The sequence below is a fragment of the Toxorhynchites rutilus genome, chromosome 2, assembly GCF_029784135.1.
Source record: "Toxorhynchites rutilus septentrionalis strain SRP chromosome 2, ASM2978413v1, whole genome shotgun sequence".
In the NCBI taxonomy this organism is placed as follows: domain Eukaryota; kingdom Metazoa; phylum Arthropoda; class Insecta; order Diptera; family Culicidae; genus Toxorhynchites; species Toxorhynchites rutilus.
Window position 1 is genome coordinate 337,966,704 of NC_073745.1, and position 20,231 is coordinate 337,986,934.

Here is a 20,231-nt window from a genome sequence, read left to right on the forward strand (position 1 = left end):
TCAACCGGAAATAGCAGCTCTGAAAAACAGAATGCAATTCATACAAAACTTCAGTTCAAAATTTGAATAATACGATAGAATGGGAAGAATAAAATAACTTAGAAATGTAAAATAACGATGCGATTCATTTGTTTATTTATTGTAGATCAATACATTCTTAATACTACTTAAAACTACTTAATACTACTTACTTGAAAGTAAAGAAAACTGGATGGATAATTAATTTGTTTAATTTACCCCTTTTATGCAAAGCGTTTGAAAAATCGAATAGCAACTTTGTTAATTTTTCATAGCTCTGGAAAGTTATGGTAAGCTTTGGTAAGTTTTTGGCATCAAATGATAGCTTAGTCTATTAGCTACCACTTACCATCGGTTTCATTCAATTTGGTATAACTTTATTAAGCGACAAGTTCGGTTTAAAGTAACAATATGTAAACTTTTCTACAATATTACTTTGATAGAAGATCACACATTGTGATGTAGTAATAAACCATTGGTTTATTACTACATCACTCCTACAAGAACCAAAATGTAGGTTTTGGCCATTCTTTTTTGTTTCACGATTTCTCCATTTTTTGCCATTTTCTGGAAAACAGAAGAACAAAAATAATTCTTGAAGATTGGGGTTTCTGTAACGCCAATAATAAAAATAACACCAATGACTTTTGTTAAAACAATATTTTTTACAGCTTAGTCGTTAATTGGTTGAAAGAGGAATGTAACATGTTACAGAATGAAAGAAAATTATTTATTTATTATTTTCTCAGGCCAGCATAGACCAAGGCGTTGTGCTATAGGTGGACCGCAATGTCAAAATTGCTGTTCGGCCATTGCGCGTGAAAAAACAAATTTGTTTACAAAACAAATCGTATCTTTTGGTGACAAATGCATTCGTTGGCAAAATAGCTGCTCGCGCTTTATTGTCGAATCATAACAGTGCAGAAGGATGTTTTTAGTATATCTTTTCGCCTTTCTTTCCAAGCAAAATGTACTTCTGTTTGGCTCCCATCGGCGGGGAAAAGAGTACTATCAGCTTACGGCGATGGTGACAAAAAATAACGCTCCACTGATTTCGCTCAGGGAGGAGGAGAATGCTGTGCATATACCGAGAAGAAGATCCGGAAAGGGCCGTTACAAGTAATTGGCTAGAGCAAAAGGAGGTTGTGCACTATATTTCACGAATATATATTTGCTTATTTTTTCCTTCAGTTATTTCCCTTAGCGAGTTGACATTGAAATCATAACCACACACCCAAACAAAAAGTAAATAATTCTGAAAGTTACGTCTCGCTACTCGTCTCACGTCATGTCCTGAAAGTGTCAAGAACGAAACACCTATAGTTCAGCATCTTGGCATAGACTACATATATTGCTCAAATACCATAATGATGGTAACCCTAACTGTATCTCATTCTATTCAGATAGTCTTTAAGCATTGACATTGACATGGTTACATTAGTTATTTCACTGCGAATATTTGGCGTAATTTGTTCTTCGGTAATTTATGTAGAAAATGTTAGAGTTGCTCAGATGCTCAATGGGTGCGTAAAAATTTAGGTTTCCTAATATTTCTTCTGAGTCCACTCGTCGTGATATGAGGTCAATAATGAATAGAATTTCGGCAGAGTTCAGTAAGTGAGCTTTTAAGCTTTTCATATTGATACAACGTGTTTCATATGGAGGTAGATGATATGAAGACCAGCCTTGTTCACGAAGTGCAAATAATAAAAATTATTTTTGTACAAATTCAATTCTGTCTTCGTGTGAAGTTATGTAGGGGGCCATACAGTATTGTGCATTTCCTAACGTTGAGCAGTAAGAGTTTATAGTGCACCGAGTACAAACGATGTGAGCTTCATTTTTGAATGTTTCAAAGTCTTCTTCATTCTTTATTTCCGTATATGCTTCATATCATCTGCCTTAACACTTTTAAGAAAAACGCAAACATCAGCATTTGTAACAGTTGAGTTGAGCTGTTCGCAAATGTTCAGATAATTTTCGAGATTAGCATCAGAGTCAAAAAGCTACTAATATCGATAGGAACCATTGTTCTATGTGGCATATGAACAAAATAATTGCGGTCTTTGGGATTGATTAGGCCTTCGAACTAGAGATGGGCGAGCGCTCACGAGCCGCTCATTCGAGCCGGTTCGTCAGAAAGAGCGTCCGATCCACGGTTCTTTAAAAATGAGCCGCGACTCTCAAATGAACGACTCTTCAATGAATGGCTCTTGAATGAACCGCGGTTCAAAAAAGAGCCACGACTCATAACAGAACCGTGGTAGTTCATTTGAGAACCCCATCAATATTGGTAACTAATGAAAGGATTTGACTAGTAGGACACCGTTATTTAAGTAAAATGAAAATCTAAGATGGCGGCCATTACAAAATGGCAAAATGGCTACATTTCTTCCGAAAACCCCATCATATGGGTATCAGATGGTAGGGCTGGACTAGTAGAGCACAGTTATTTATGATAAATCCAACACCTAAATGGCCAATTACTTTTTTCATGCATCTCCCGCATATGGGTATAGAATGAAATGATTTGACTAATATAATACAGCTAATCATGAAAACCATCCATTCGAAACATTTTAAAAATGTTTGGGATATAAAAAGGGGAGAAAACTGTGTCGTTATCGAAATCTGCTGTACTCTCCCGACTGATAATTCGACATGATCAATATTATATGGGTCAAGAGAAATCAATTCTAGTGTTAATAAAAATGCTCTGTAATGAATTGATTTCAGAGCTGGTAAGATGATCGCTAGATCTTGAGTCAGACGAACTAGTAGCCTTACCAATACTGCTAGATCCTCGCTTCAAGCAGAAACGTATTGGGGATAACAGACAGTATAACTATGCAAACTAGTCGTTGATAAGGACGCTAAAAATGACATCCATAGAATACACGCCTACGAAACTACCACAAATCGTTAGTGATGAAGCGTGGTCATCTGTATGGGAGGAGTTTGATGCATTGGTTGGGAATCTTCGATTTTCACATGATCCAAAAGCTGCTGGAACCACATTTGCTGAGAATAAGCGACTTTTTGCTTTGGTGGAATGAAAGAAAAGATATTATGTATTTCGGCGACTTCAGTGCCATGTGAGCGAACCCGAACACCCGGCATGAGAATGTGAGACGCTAATCACTCGGCCACGGGTGCACGCTATCTTTTAATACTTATCGGACTTAATGAAAAATACAAACCCGTTTTCCATATCATAGCCTAATGTAGAGAGGAAGAAAGCACAGCATACATCCTCCTCTTTCGTCATCTGGAAGATACTCGTACGAAAATTTCATCGTACGAGTTACATTTCATCGACAGTTCTTCAAAATGGATTTGATTGGAGACCCTCTTTTCCTTACGCTTACGGTTTCCCTCTATACGCCAAGATGGACCAGGTCTCTCCGAACCGGAAAGATCTGAGAAAATCTGAAGGGTAAGACCATAACATAGTTTTACGTCGAGCTTGCGAATAAATGATCAATACAACCTGTTTGGCCACATAAACTGACGTAATGCAATTGAATTAAAATAAGAAAAGCTCAAAACCCTTCGGCTCACGTTTGGCCGTTAATATTTATGAAGGCGAAGGTGGAAGGCTTCCACAATGGCGCTAATTTCTCCATCACCGCTCGCCCGAAAATTAATAATTTTGCGAAACAGTATGAAGAAAATAATCGTTTTCGCACACTTCCCGTTAAGTGATATGAACCAAACTATAATCGATTACTCACAAGATATTAAATTTTCGTCTGCCGTCGCACTGTATAGTGAAAAACTTCGGGAAACTCGAGCTAGTGCTCTGAAGGTTAAATTTTCAATTTTCCGCAATGGTTTTGTTTGTATTGTTGAAAGCAACGTTATTTTTTCGACACTGATGCCAGACAATATCATCGAAACAGCTATAAAAACCACTCAATAAAATGTTATTTCTGAGTCATAGCGTTTCATGTCATAAAAATTAATAAAACAAAAATTGTGTGATATTAATACAATTATTATTTTTACGTTTAATATGTCTATAATGTTAGTTTTAGTAACTTTAACATTGGTTAAGAAAATTATATTACAAAGCTCGGAACACTGCCACGGCTGCCTATGCTTTCAAAAATAGTAAACGGAAAAGTGTTACATTCAATCGAAATGCCTCGGTCGATGAAAAGAAGGGTTAACCCTTTCACTACGGCAGTGTGCTCCGTCGAAGTTCTACAAACATTCTCAGAGAAATTAAACATCTATCGGTTGGAGTATTCTTCACTCTCATTAGAAAATGAACGGTTTCGCATGTTGCGATGTTAGGTGCCTATTGAGGTTTTGCGACTGAGTTTTTTTTTGTTTTGATCAACCGTTTCAGCTGTATCTCTAGCTTTTTACGAAGCCTATGCCCTCAGAAATGTTGTGTCGAAAGGATTTTTCGATATTTTATCTCGTTGAAAAGTTACAGCTAAAACTATGGGGTCACCGCAAGGGAAGTAGCATTGCTGTACGAAATTTTAATCCTGAAATTAAAAAAAAATCACGAAATTTATTATTTTTCGACTTTCCAGACAGGGGTCCCCCTTCGAAATATGTGGATGATCCGTCTCTATGTGAAATCCAGTGAGCTCTTGATAAATATCAACAAAGAATCGATATCCCAATATTCCGATATATTTCGATATTCCAACGTCGGAAATATATCTATTAATTCGACACCGATTGTTACTGCCGTTGCATATTTTTACCAGACGATGTTCCTTGAGAGATCAAGTTGGACTCGAGGTGATTCAATTAACTATGGACCACATTTTGATTGAGATATTGATTGGCAAGTGACCTTCCATGCGGATCATTGATGTTCTTCCACAGACAATCTAATGACAGCGACCTGAAACCAAAGATAGGTCGAGTCAGCTTTCTCAAACCGATGATTTTTCTATATGTTTCATTTCATCAGTGTTCGAGATAGCCGAGTTGAAATTGTTACATACATGCCAGTACTATGTACGTTCTTGTCACCCAAAATTAAAACTGGAAGAAGCTTGAAAAGTTGACTTCGAAAATGGAAGTATTTGGAGAAACGTATATTGAGGCTATGCAAAATTCTTCATTATTTGCACTCCACGTTCGGATCCGAATTTCCTACAAGAAAATCCTTTCCGTTTTCGTTTTTTGCCATTACCTTTGGAATTAATCAGGTTATAAACGTGTCATCCCGAATCTGCAGTGAATGATTCGCCAAAACATAGAAAAATATCCTCATAATCACCTGTTGAGAAAATAAATTCATTGATTGAATTTGTTGAATTTATATCAATTTGTATTAATTATTTTACATTTTTGTATTGGTTGCCTTTCATCAAAATTAAACGTTCTGCGAATTACTGCAACTCAACAACAACAACAACAACAAACACCTCCGACCAGCTGATAGACACGCATTCAATCACAACACTAGGCAGTGTCACAGCTGCGTTTCAAATCGACGCCACCAAGCAAAACCATCGAAAACAACCCAAAAACTGATGACGAAATCGGTAACGACCGCGACGATAACCTGTTGCTCTTCTGTCTGTTTCCCCTTCTTCCATTTCTTTTTCACTGGCTTTCACTGTCTCGTGACCGTCTGATGTCGGGATAATTATTTTGGCATTGCGCCAACGCAGAATCTGTTTCCTCTTTAGTGCGCTCTCTGATATCTGTGGCTACTGCTACTGTCAGTAGCGTTTTTGTTGTCGGGCACCCATACCCTTGCCTTGCCATGTGATAATCAAATTCCGGAATGCGTTCCTTCCTCATTCCTCTCTCCGTATACTCTTTCTGCTGACGACATCGTTAAAACTTTGAACACTACTCAATACACCCATACGTGCGCGGACACTGAATGAAACGGCCAACGAAAACAACGGGGTCTCTGAAATCGACTCCAATCGCGAGTTTTCCGACCAGCTGACTCAGCAGCATATTCTGCCATTCATCATTCGTGTAAGACGCGCGCGTCATCTGAAGATGTTGATCGACTCTAGGTTCAAGCTCACCACGTTGCTGCAGCTTGCGAACTTCCATTGATAGAATCGTTACATCTTCCTTCTTCTACCTGTTCATCCGTACATTGTGTACACATGGTGGTATGGTCTCACGCGGTCTCTCAGCCTACGAAAACAAGAACACATGTTCTCCATTTGGTTGTAGGCACTGCTGAGAGTGTCAGCCTACGGAATGAGGCTGCTCTGTAGAGGGAAAACGAGAGACGCGAAACCACTTGTGTCAGAACTCTAGTTGGGAAAACCGGTACCTTCGTTTGTCCGGTCGGCAGCCGGAGGATGTTGATCGGTCGTCGTGTCTGTTGTGGGCTGACGGGAGCATCGAAATGCGTTTGGCAAATGAAGGTCATTGACTTTGGATTTGGCTGATTTCGTGTTGTATGTGTGTTGACTGTCTGTCGGGTCGAGGCGATTACCTTCGAGGGGTTATATCTCTTTCTCGCAAGTGCTCTCTTTCTCTCTCTGTCTTCGACTCCGTCAATATTTGCCGGTTCGTCGTGTGCACGTTTCACCTTTTTCTGGTTTGCTTTCATTTTGCTTTCGTCTTGCGTGGATGAGGAACAGGATAAGGAATGAACCGATGGATATTCGCAGCCGAAAGTCTTTCAACTTGAACGTTATTTTGGGGGGATAATTGAGAAATGGATATTGAACTGCTGACCCAGCTGAACTTTCTTCCTAACGGTTACAGTTACTAGGCGATGCTCGTTGATACACTGTTTCTAATCGACTGCTAGTATTAATTTGATAACAGTACTTGTTATGAGCGGTTCTTCACAGTCACATTTCATGTAGTGATCATTCATGTTTCATTATCATTCGAAATAACTTGAATTTTAATTTTTACATAAACGTACAACTCAATTTATGGAGGAACTCAAAATACTTAAACATACATAAAATGTTTATGAAAAATATGTTGTAGTTCATGGGATTGCTCTTACATACAACAAATAATTTTTATCTCGGGAGAAATCATTTTCCCATTTCACTGTAGTTTTTACGTCGCATTATAAAAACAAAATAGTTGTGGGTATTAACAACTGTGCAAATTACAAATGACATTTTTTCCAAATACAAATTCTTCGCTGACTCACTCAACACAATTTAACGGAGTATGTTAATACACGGCTGCTTTAACATTTTTTTATTATCACGTTGGGATATTATTATTACATGAACAGTTCAATTTATTGTGGATATGTAGTAAATGTCAATGCCAAAAACAATCTGAATTTATTCAAAAACGAAACTTTGTTCATATAGATATTCAAAATTTGTTATTTATCATTCATCATTTAACATTTCTAAGATCAATTGGATTGGACAGAAAAATTAATTATTTCTTTCTTACAATCTTTGACTATTTTTCTAGAATTATAAATCATCTGAGTAAATCATTGGCAAAATAAAGTGCCCACTGCCGCCACCGCGCTGGTTACAGTTTATTTAAAAAATTTCATCAATATATAGATACAGGGAAACTTCGATATAACGTACCCTCGTTATAACGTACCCTCGATATATCGTCACTCGATATAACGTACATTTTACCTCGATTTAACGTACACATTTCCAAAGTGTAAAGAAAATTTGTTTTCAAAAATTTTTTTCTGATAGAACAATTAATTATCTGTATTGTGATGCTAAAACAAGTTTTGTATCTTCAATCAATTCCGAAATGCAGCTGGTTTTGTTATTCCGGATTCTAAATGAATCAAGCTTTAATCAACAATACGAAGGGAAACATCATGAGAAAGGCTGGCTTCGTCTTCTGATTGAAGTTATTCATTAACTTTACTAAAACAGCAACACAATAATGTATTATAGACTACGTTTGTGAGTACTTTATTATGCTTCGATATAACGTACAATTCGATACAACGTACAATTTACAAAGTGAAATGTACGTTATATCGAAGTTTACCTGTAATATGTTTTGCATGTCGTTTAAAATCTTTTTTTTTATTAAATTCAACATTTGAGCTCCGTTCGTAGATCGATTAGAAACCAAAGGCTATAAAAATGAAATTGTTCGTATTTTATCACGAAGAACAACCTGATATTTTCTTTAATATTAATGTGCAGTAAGCAATGTGTCTTCCTTTCGCTTTCAGTACCTTCTGTACTTTTTTTTGGTTTTAACTGTGGGCTCCCTCACGGGCTTAACCCTTTCACCTACCACATCGAGTCTCACTCCTGGTGTACTTGCATATCATAGGAAGCTAGGATGTTCAGCAGAGTAGTGAAATTACTCGATGCGTGACCAATCGAAGCGTTTGTTTTGGTCTGATATGTTGGAAATTGATTCGTAGACGAAGGAGTTGATATATATATATTGAATCTCGTCCCTGAAGGTTATCCATGATTTCAAATTAAAATGGAAAAAGTAACCAAAAACATATACATTATATTTTTGGCTATTTTTTAGCCTTCCTCTTTTAGCGGGAGTTTAAGATGGTTTCAGTCATGTTTAGGAATTTCATCAGAAGCAACACTTGCTCTAGTTGGGATTTTGGATTGTTTTCTTCGTCGTCTGAGGCCTAACAGGACAGATCAAGAAAACTGGCTCGTTATGATGTTCTTTGAAAGATTCTCATATCATAGAGTTCCATGATATCTGAGTGTAGCTGGCTCATGACCTCATAGATATCATCAAAAATATTAATTTGAACGTCAAAGCAAAGCAACTGCTGCTGAAATTCAAGAATCTTTGTAAAATAGAGACAAAAATATTGCTTCATAGAAATATTTAAGATACCAGAAAGATACAATTAATACAAAAAATGTTTCTGTTAAAAAAGTGTTTGGAAATCATGTCATGCTACTTACTATTCACGAATATATAACCGGGACTGAGTTGATAATTCGGATACTTGAACAGAACTTCGATTTTTTTTCAAAGTTGTACGTTCTATCGGATTGCGCGTTATATCGAAACATACAAAAAGACCACAGAAAAAAACCTCATATTATTTTATTTTGTTGCAGTTTGAGAAAGGTTAGTAAATATTGACGATAAAATTCAACTTGATGGTACATTTCGCTTGAGTTTTTCCTTCATACTTCTTTGAGGGTAAATAGATGAATAAATGAATAAAACGATTATCAATATTTTCGTTATTTATTATGGTTTTCAAAACCAAAATCAAATTTATCAATCGAACCCAGAATAAGTAAAGCAATGTTTTCTGAAAACTTCTGGAACGAAGCCAAATTCATAGGAATGATAAACGAAAACATATCCTTCCCTGACGATGTTATCAAATCACTTCTCAAGTTTTTCAGGTATGGGTAAAATCGCATCGAAATTCGTTCAACAACACTCATTCACAGATAAAACTCACCCTTCTATTCTCCGTTTATACCTCACTTTATTTGAGACAGAAAACATTCATGCGAAGAAGATACAAAGTTCATTCCCGATTAAAACGGAAAAATACTGTCTCGATTTCGGTCTTCTATTCTCAGAAATTTTCTTCTGTCTCTGTAAAATCATTCGTTTTTCACTCAAATAGCAATCATTGAACCTCGATCGCGGCAGTAAAATATAGGTAGATAGATGAAATCGAGTTGTTTCCTGTGCACTATTGCATTTTTTGTTTCTAGTATGAAACGATCTAAGTCAACGCAAAAGACCATATTAACGCAAGTTATTAATGAGCGGGAAGGTGGATTTCATGTGCACTTGAATGCTGACAAGGAAAAGAGTACAAGGGAAAATAAAATCATATATACACGCAGATTCAATCTATTTTGACTCACTTGTTATTTTGCTTCGTGCGATCCTTCCAAAGGAATATTCATTCATTGAATGTTGTTTGCCACTCTTTGTTTTGTTATGTTTTCTATCAGTCCCGAACAGGGCCTGACAATTTCACTTCAATTAGCACATCGTCACTCAATAATGTGTCTATCGCTTCTCAGCAAGGGATTGCTAAGATGGCCGCCTTTTAGTAGCCAGCATAGAAAATCATGAGCATAGAAATCATAACCTAAAATTAAAAATGAAGTGCTCCGCGCGATTCTTCAGCTGTGATTTTAATTATAAATCGTCAAGAATGCTTCCGGATGAGTAACCAAACATCGCTTGCCAAAGGAAACTATCTAACGTAATCAAATATTAACATATATGACTCCAAACATTAAACAATACGTGAGCCCGCTAAGCGCGAGCCCTGTTCTATGCTGCCTACGCTCAATTTGCATTGGATGGGATAGGGTTGCCAGAGCCCCGCTTCTCAGAACAGAACCAGAACCATGCAGGCTAAATATATCTATTCTCTTTTCACGCACAATAAGAAAAATATCTCGTCTCTTTCGTACATATTCCTTTCATTTCACGTTGATTCCTTTCATTCTGCAAACAAAAGCGACGTTAGAAATCGTCACTTAGAAATTAATTTGAAGTATCCATGTATTCTGGCAGTTTGTATAGAAATGAATGTTTCCTTGTTGCATTCGAAACTTATTCACTGAAACTAATGAAAACGGTACAGTGAGTGTTGTGTAGTATGCCTGCAGGAGTAATTATTTACCGGCGCTAGTTGTCAGTGTGAAATTAGTTATGAAATGGATAGTGGTTTGGTCGGATACTGGATACCGATCAGCTTCGAGTCCGGATAGCCGAGTACTCGACAGCCCGATGTTTGTGTTTGTGCTTGTTTGTGTGCGTGCACGTGTATTTGTGTGGGTGTTTGTGTATATTCGCGCGTTTTTTAGGTGTTTGTGTGCGTGTGTGCGCGTGCGTTTGGGCGTGTTTTTTTTGCTTGCATGCAGGTGTGCGCTTTTTTTATGCGCGGGCATGTGTAGGCGTGTTTGCGCGCATTTGTGCGTGTTTGTGTGCGCGTGTGTACATGCGTTTACGCGTGTTTTTTCTTGCTTGTGTGCAGGTGTGCGCGTTTTTTTGTGCATGGGTATGTGTGGGTGTGTGTGCGTACGCGTGCACGTATTTGTGTGCGTGTGTGCACGTGCGTGCTCGATTCTTTCCGCGCGTGCGTCTGGGCGTGTGCACGTTTGTGCGCGTGTATGTGCGTTTGTGCGTCCATTTGTATGTTTGTGTGCGCTCGCGTTTTTGTGCACATGTTTGTGCATGTTTACGCGTGTGTGTGCGTGTTTGTGCACCCAATGGTATGTGCGTGCGCGTGCTTCCGGCGTTGTGTATGCGTTTGTGCGTGCGTTCGCAATTCTACGTGGGCACGCTGAAAGCGCAGACCTAGTCGAAAATCGCGTAATTTCGAGCAAATCGTGTAAAAAAATCGCGTAATTTCAAGCAAATCGCATAAAAAAATCTCGTAATTTTGAGCGAATAGCGTAAAAAATATCATGCAAAAAACGCATAAAAAAGAATCCAGCGTACTTGCAAATAACATGCTTCTTCGTAACATGGAATACATGTTTGATACAGGAAATATAATAAAATGAAGACAGCTCAAATCGGACTATTCTTTTCACCCTTAGAGAGGGTGAAAAACTTGAGAAAGGAATAGTCCGATCTGTGCCGTCTTTCATTTTATTATATTTTCTGTAACAAACATGTATTCCAAATAACAGAGAAACATGTTATTTACAAGTGATTGAAGAATTTTGAACACGGTCCGCGACGATCCATTTTGGTAAAATAAAACTTACGTTTGAAAGCAGCAAGCATCCTCTAACATGTGAAATGAAAATAAATATAACCCGTTCAAGCAGTTTTAATCGTCAGTGAAAGCTTCTGCTTTTATACTTGTAAGAGAACGAAAGAGGAAAGGAACGAAACAAAAGAATCAATGTTACTGTATGCGTAGAGAATATTTCGTTTCCACTTCACCCCGATACACTGAAATTAATCCACCGAAAATGACTGTAGTGGAAGTGAGAGTTGTATGAATAAAATTCAATCACATTTATTAGCTTCGAAAATAACTAGCCCTGGTCCCGAATGAAGATGGTCGGGGAGTGTAAAATGATTCACCGTGCAATCTCACGATTGTTTGCTGCATTCTTTTCGCCATGATTATTCCAAGCAGATGCAAGAGTGATGTATAATCAGGTGTGGAGAAATGAGCGAATGAACTTTTCCATACTTGCCTGCAATGTTGTCCAGGATGTCAGTCTTGTCTCATCATTCGAAAAGTCGCAGGAGCACTGGCAGCTTACATTGTCGATGGACTGACTTTGAAGTATAAGCCGATCGCGTCTGCGTTTAAAATTTGACATGGTTGCAAATTCCAGCTACATTTTGAATCAGGTCTGGGAAAACCCCATTTGCGCCTGCTTGACAAAGTTGAAAGGATCTCATCACGTTTCCATTCTGGACCTCGAGAAAGTCAATCCAGCAACTGGGAAGTGAGCCTTCATATGTAAGTTTAATACTTCCGAGGGTTTTTTTTTTGCAAATGATCCGTCATCTTTTTTAAAGGAACCTAGCCCGTTCGAGTGGTCTTTTTCAAGGAACTTATTGAGGCTTGCAACGATTACCCAAGATTTTCGTCTAGATTGTCTTAGTTCTCTGTTATATTCGGTTAGGGCTCTCCTATATTGAGCTCATTCCGAAGTCATTTTAACTCTATTGAACAGTTTCCGAATTGTTTCGTTAAACCGTTCGAGCCACCAAAAAATGTTTCTTGTCAACGAAATTTTCTATAGTGGACAATTATTGCTGTAGACAGAGACTACCGTTTCGTTGATTGTTTTGAAGTTAATTCAAGCTGCTGAGTCGACCTGATTCTAGTATTGATTCTAGATTCTAGTACTAGTGGACTCGAATATCGCTCCCAATTGTTCTCTTTGGGTCTGTATCTGTATCTTCTTTTATTTCTCAGCTACTAATCTGTGATACAATACATTTTTTTCGTGAAAAGTCACATCAATTAGCACATTGAATTTGTACGCGGTTGATACGTGCTGCGTAAAAAAAACCCTGTAAATGTCAAAATCCGTTCGGTTGGTAGAGTCGGAATCTCATATAATTTATGTTTCTATTTTTTTACATTTGCCAGTATCCGAATCCAAGTTCCTGGGCCAAGTTTTAATTTCGAAGATTCACCGCGAGGAATCTTCGCTTTACTAGAATGACGTCTCTTTGAGCTTTGTGTGGAACCACAAGTTTGGCGCCACTAGTATAGGAAGGCTTCAGATTGTCAGGTTTTTTGGAGTGTTGAGATTCCGCGCTTGCGGACCCAGATCCTTCTTGGATACACTGGAGTGTTTTTGAGTCGTGATTTGGCGTTACTTTGGATTTGTTTTCCTCAGCCTGGTTTCGCCGAGCCTGAAGTTAACAATAAAGTTTCTGCTAGTGAGTTGACGTACGCAAACTTCGTCGACCGTTAACGCCCAGTCCGCGTGAGTCTTTTGAGTATCTCGTAATTCGAAGATGCACTTTGTGGGAAAATCACATGACGATTTTTTATGCGTTTAGAGCAACTGGTTTCATGTCATTTCTATTCTACAATTATTACGAGGTTGGCTAGTCTTTGCACGAAAGAACCAGATAGCCGAACTTGTATGAGCAGTTGAAGAATTTGGGTTTTACCAGCTCGTTTTTTAGTTTGCTCGAATGCTATCAGTAGAGCATCTTGTATTGTTGATAAGTTAGTGTCGGGATAGTTTTACGAGAGAATCCTAACTCTGATCTGCTCCAAGGCCTTCCTAATGGAAATACCAGTTTCAACAACGGTAATCGTATCAACATCATTTTTATGAGCAGGATGAATGGCAGGGTTTTGCGCATTCCACACCGCTCATTTCCAGGAAGTGAGATTCTATTTTGGTTTTTTGTCACTGCCATGCAGTTCCGTGAGCGTTTTGTTGATCCTGAGGGATGCTGATTCAATGCTTGCTCTCCCCCAGCAATCTCATGGTGTACATTACTGATATTTTAGGGCTCAACTACCGTTCGTTATTTAGTTACTTAATATTTGTTCAAATGAAAAGACCAAAACCGATGAATTCGATTACGACTTGTTATCTGCACTATCACTGCTAATGAAGTTGCCTGTAAAGCAATAGGCAAACTTTTATTTCATAAATAAAATTTCTCTACAAAAAAATATCCAAAATTGAATTTTATGTAGTTTCATTATCATTAATAAGAGCGGCAAGTGGTCCCCATGACCTAGTGGTAAGCGTTGCGCTTGCCAAAATGGGGGCTTCGGGTTCGATTCCCGTTCGGGTCAGAGATTCTATCGTCATAGATCGTTTTTCTGGCTTGCACTGGTAAAGGGGAACTGTCTGGGGTGTGGTGAGATGAGCATTGGGCATTGCCAGTCCCCAAGAAAAGCCACAAAAACCCGGAAACAGCTCTTCTAAGCGAATTGACGCCGTTATATAAGCGTATTTGCCTAGTCCTGGTGGTACTCGGGACGTAAAGCAGCAGTATCACGATGGACCTCCTGCGAGATAGTGGGGTTGGTCGCAGGCCTTGCGAGCCGCACCACTAAAACACCAAGCAACGAACGATACACAAGACGATTTGAACCGGACTAATCAACACTAAACACGGACGAAAACGAACTAAGAAAAATTGTGAATCAGGCCATGTTGTAAAGACGTTAAGCCAAAATAAACAAACAAAATAAGAGCGGCAAACCTTGTCGATAATGTTATACTAGCAACTTCGAGTCGTTTTAAAAGAAAACACCTAGAATTTCTTATGGCGCATCGTTTATCAATATGACCCTGAAAACGATGCGCTGAATCTAGAAGAGCTCAGCTTCATCAGGATCCAAAAATGCTCGAATGGGAACGTCAAATTGCCTTCCATTTTTTCATTTCTTATGCCTTCAGAGGGTTCCTGAAATACAAATTATATTTCATAAGATGAGTTACAGGCTTTCCATCAAGAAAATGCTTCACCTCATGTTAAAACATTGCTATACAGCACTTTGTTTGTTACATCATACGTATTATTAGGTGGGTTTCGTTACTTGGATTTCTATCTTTTTCCATTTTATTGAGTTTTTAAAGCTATAAAATATTGTATTGACACAGGATGTTTTAAAGTGTCAGTCTTACTATTTTATAGCCATATGGATTTCATACCGTGATATTGATATAATTCTGTGGCGGTCTTGTTTTTTATCGAAGGATCATATCCTCTTACATACTGTCCTTGACTAATAGAGATATTGACATGAGTTTCGAGAATCTTGGTAATTATCCATAGATATCTACGGCAAAGGCACGAGTCTTGTCTAGTCCTATAAATGATTGGAATATTTATGCTCTTTGGTTTGAGCTCAACTATGTGGAGTACAATGCCGTAAGGTTAGCACATTATTTTTCTATCTAGCCAAGAACAAGGAATTCATCACTCCATGAACGACATGTAGGGGAAATCAGGGTAAAATCGACACCCTAAGGATTTCCACATATTTCCAAGACCTCCCATGTTTCTTTGACATCGAATCGTTACAGAACCTCTGTTGAAGTCTACATGAATCATTCTTCAGTATCCGTTGATAATTTGTTTTAGTAGAACTCGAATTTTGATAGAATACAAATATTGATGTTATAAGGTGAAATAAACAGGAGTACGGGTAAGATACGGTGTCGATCTTCGGGGTATAACCGACATATTTAGAGAAACGAAAACTTGTTACAATAATTTTGAAGTACTAAGAAGCTTATATAGATTAGATAGCTTCTTAGTACTTTAAATGTGAACACTTTAAAAGGGAAAGTGGGAATATATGAAAATGATACGTTATTGGATTGCAATTATCTTTTTGTTATTGTAAGGGTGTTTCACGTTGGTTTTTGCCAACTCAAAGGCCAGACGACGGATATTGGTAATAAAGATCTCATAGAAACTGTTCTCAATATTGAATAGATGACGGGCAAAATCATGTTCCTGGTCCGGAATAAATAGTATTGTTCAGCTTGGGTGGCCGGAGATGTGGCCGATGAGCCCTTTTTGTTGAAATGTCCTATTCAACATTGGTTCTAGCTAGCTGTTTTCAGCTGAATATCAATCCAGCTCTGCCAATTTGTCTTCCAAGCATAAACACGAGGCATCAACAGAAAAAGGACGAATTTTACCTGTCAGTGAAACATAAATCAGATGTCGGTTTTATCCTGACTGAAAGCGTTACCCGAATGGACTCGACATTTCAAAACAAAGTTTTTGAGCATCGACAAGCAACAGAACCACCTTCCGTTTCATAAAATACACTGAACAATGATCTAAGATGAATTAGGATCATGGGAGTATCGAATTTCCCAAAATGATCATCACACAATGTTGATAACAAATCAAAAATCAATTATTTTTCCAATTGATGCGCTCCACCTATAAAACGCTCCACTGTTTCATGCTGTTTACTATTGACACGTCCAAGTCAAATCGCTCTCATTTTTTGCCTCATGTCCCACAAACTTTGCGCTTCAAATGCTGCAACCAAACTGTAACACATTTACTCACCTCACAATAAACGTTTGTAGTTCTAATAGCAACAGCTATAACATATTCGTTTTTCTTTAATTTTCCTCTCTCACCTGTAGTTTGTACACACTAGGAAGCTCTGTCCAATAGTTGTCACTTGATTGTTCCACCTTGCCGTGCTCCGAGCCGAATACATCATATTAATACCCCACATATTCACATCGAACCCGGCAAACAATAACGAAAATGTTTCACAACTGGTATTTTTTTTCTCTTTCTTTTTCATTTATTTGCAAACAAATCGTTCGTTGTGCTACTTTTGCGCTATCTCCGTCTTGCAAATTAATCATGCAATAACCAAACCAAAATCTCTGAAGGCAACACAAAATATTGTCGGTTTACCGGCTGGTGTACAAATTGTAAATGTTAGACCTGGCGCACCACCCACGCAAGCACAACAAAAAACTGTTGCCGCTGTATCACCTAGAGTTGTTATTGGTAGTCAGCAAATAGTTAGTACTAGACCACCAAACGCAAACGCTGTAAGAATCTTTCAATTTTTTCCATCTTATTCTTTTCGAATTTTTATTTTTCTGTCATTCTATCTTGTTTTGTTTGTTCTTTTTTCATACTTTCATTTTCCTTTCCTTATTCTTTATTGAGTTTGAAGTTTGAGAATCATCATCAACATCATTGCATTGATTAATTAATTAGTAATGGAATGGAAAACTAAAAATCTGTATTGTTTCGGATTGTCTCTACCTGAATTAATTAATCAATAACCCCTCTACCATTAACACATAATACTTTTCTCTGTACCATCTGTATTAATTTTTCTTTGTGTGTGATATACAAACAAAACACGATGACAGAAATCAAGCCGAAAGGGAGCTGACTAATGTTTTTATTATTCACCATCTAACCGTGCAGATCACACTAAGTGCCCTTCAAGGACAGCCGGGTTCGACGCTGCTGCTGAAGAATGAGCAGGGCCAATTTCAGCTTCTACGGATCGGGCCGGCACCGGCCGGCGCCCAGATTACACCCGCCAATTTAACCGCAACGTCGGCGACGAATCAGACGATACGGTTGCAAACAGTCCCAGCTGTAAGTAGGTTTACCGGTCCTCCATTAGCCCTCCGCAAGACCATTGTCACCACGCAACAGGTGAAACAGAAGCAAAATGTAATTACCAAATAAACCACCGTTTGTTGGCCTGCTCAAATATACCTTCTTCTATTCCTAATTTTCCCTTACGTTTGTTTTGTTTTTTTTAGTATTTGTCGATTTTGTTCTGAATATTTTGCTGCTGCGGCTATGTTTGAAATTCTTCTCCAGCAAGAAAAAATAAGGTTTTGGAAGTATCGTTTATTATTAAAAATATAAATTCTGTTTTGTTGTTTGCTTGTAAGTTATCATAGATTAATTGTTCCAACTGTTTCACGGGTCAGAAATTCTGGAGTAGTATAGAATAAGTGACCCCTTAGAATGATTTATCCCAAAGAAATATTTCAATTTGTATTCTGTATCAAGAGCCAAATATGTTCATTTTGCCATTAAACGAGCATGGATTCGTTTTGTTTTCTAGCGTGTTCCATTCGACTTTCCTGCTGACGATTTATTGATTTTGTTTCTCCTGTTGAGTTGCTAATTTATCTTCAGTTAGTGATTCTGATTTATCTATTTAAAAATTTGCGTTTAACTGATCGTTTGTAGTGCCAAAGAAATGTTTTTTTTTGGGTATTCAATGATGTCTAACTTTGTTATTTCTATCGGTTAACTAGCAGCCGATTTCGTCCGGTTCAGGTACGATCATCGTCAACTCCCAATCCATCACCAACACCCCGACCAGCTATGTAACAACGCAATCCACTCCGGTAGCCTCTGTGGCGCCGGTGCCGGCACTGGCAGCTCAGCAGCACATTACCATCTCAACAGCGCAGTCTCCAGCGTCGGCCGTTGCCACCGGGCAGCCGACGGTTGTGGCCACCCAGCATCCCCAGACTACTGTCATGACAACCCAACAACCACAGCAACCTCAGCAGCTCGGAAGTGGTGGCCAGCAGGCAACCCAAACAGTCGTCGTGACGACTACGACCGGCCAAACCGCGCAGCAACGCAACTCGTTAGATAATACCAAAGAAAAATGCAGGAAGTTTCTCACCAATCTCATCGAGCTCTCGAAGCGGGAACCCAAACCGGTGGAAAAGAACGTACGGACGCTCATCCAGGAACTGGTCGACGCCAACGTCGAACCGGAAGAATTTTGCGAAAGGCTAGAGCGACTACTCAACGCGAGCCCGCAGCCATGTTTGATCGGTTTCTTAAAGGTTTGCGTTTTTACTTCTAGCAATAACTACATGATTTGCTCTAACGAATCTTCTTTCTCTTTGCAGAAAAGTTTACCACTTTTACGACAATCGCTCGTAACGAAAGAGATCACGATTGAGGGCATCAACCCTCCTTCGGCAAATGTGGCATTCTCTGGTTCACCCCTTACCCAAATACCTGTAAGTATACCATGACATTGCATCTGGTCGCTGTGGTCACACTCGAAGTTGAGATTCATCTGATCTATGCTAGACTATGTGGGAACCGATTGAGAAGCAAGGGAAACATCGCGCTCAAGATTGAAGCGTGTTAGGGAGTTGGAATGGCTGATCGCCGGAACCAAGATAACTAATGACCGTACCCGAAAAAAATGCAACAGTCAAAAATGATCACCAAAAATTCATATTAAGTCGATTATTTTTGAAATCCTCACGAAATAAATAAACACATATTAAAGGGTGTGTCACATCAAATTGCATCACGGAAAAAACGCTGTAAAAATTTAATTCTTAGGAATTATATCTTCAGCTTTCGCTTATAATCAGATAAGAGTGTATAGATCACGTTGGCCATGCTTCACTGTCAATTTTTCGTATATTTGGAAAAATGTCGAACGAAAAAGAGCGTCGTGAATTAATCCTGTGCACTCATTTCGAGAATCCGGATGTCACATCGGGACATCGGTAAGATGCTGGGAATCGTCCAATCCACGGTCAGCAGAGTACTAAAACGATACTTCGAGAACCTAACCATCGACCGGAAGGTGAAGAACGGCAAAAATGGATGCTCCGTTAGTCCGTCTACGTCAATATCCAAGTTTGCCAAAAAGTACATGGTGTGGCAAGCGATCTGCTCTTGCGGAAAGCGGAGCGCCCCCTTCGTGATGACCGGCACGGTAAACGGGCAGGTTTTCCTTAAGGAGTCCTACAGGTTTTCCTTAAGGAGGCCTACAGAAGCGCTTACTACCACTATTGAAGCAGCACGAGGGCCCGACCATCTTCTGGCCGGATCTCGCTTCGTGCCACTATTCAAAGGACGTGTTGGAGTGGTACGAATCCAACGGGGTCACCTTCGTGCCAAAGGAAATGAACCCGCCAACGCGCCGGAGCTTCGCCCAATAGAGAAATATTGGGCGATTATGAAGCAGGCCCTCCGGAAGAACCCAAAAGTTGTCAAATCGGAGGCGGACTTCAAGAGAAAATGGATTTCTGTTCAAAAAAACTACAACCTGACGTTGTACAGAACCTTATGGACGGGGTAAAGAGGAAGGTGCGAGCATACGGGCTTGGGCTCGAAGTATGAATAAAAAGAAAATGCCAAAAGTTGTTTAATAGTTTTTAGTTTACTGTCTAAAATTTTCAAAAGGATCGGTCTACTGGGCGAATTTCTACAGCGTTTTTTCCGTGATGCAATTTGATGTGACACACCCTTTAGTTCTGCAAAGTTGGTTCATTCAACCTCCTTTTCAAGGCTAAATGCCCGCACCTTGGTCT

General features: G+C 38.9%; 1 protein-coding gene across 8 annotated transcripts in view; it reads left to right on the forward strand.

Moving 5' to 3' along the window:
• Positions 1–20,231, forward strand: part of LOC129765265 (transcription initiation factor TFIID subunit 4) — a 49,685-nt gene that overhangs the window by 10,211 nt on the left and 19,243 nt on the right. For 4 of the 8 annotated variants that reach the window (XM_055765382.1, XM_055765383.1, XM_055765384.1 and 1 more), the window contains exons 3-6: positions 16,785–16,949; positions 17,338–17,592; positions 18,192–18,737; positions 18,804–18,917. In XM_055765382.1, the coding sequence (XP_055621357.1) occupies positions 16,785–16,949; positions 17,338–17,592; positions 18,192–18,737; positions 18,804–18,917 (1,080 nt within the window). The remainder of the gene's footprint in view (positions 1–16,784; positions 16,950–17,337; positions 17,593–18,191; positions 18,738–18,803; positions 18,918–20,231) is intronic. The other 4 variants (XM_055765385.1, XM_055765387.1, XM_055765386.1 and 1 more) reach the window with 4 other exon arrangements.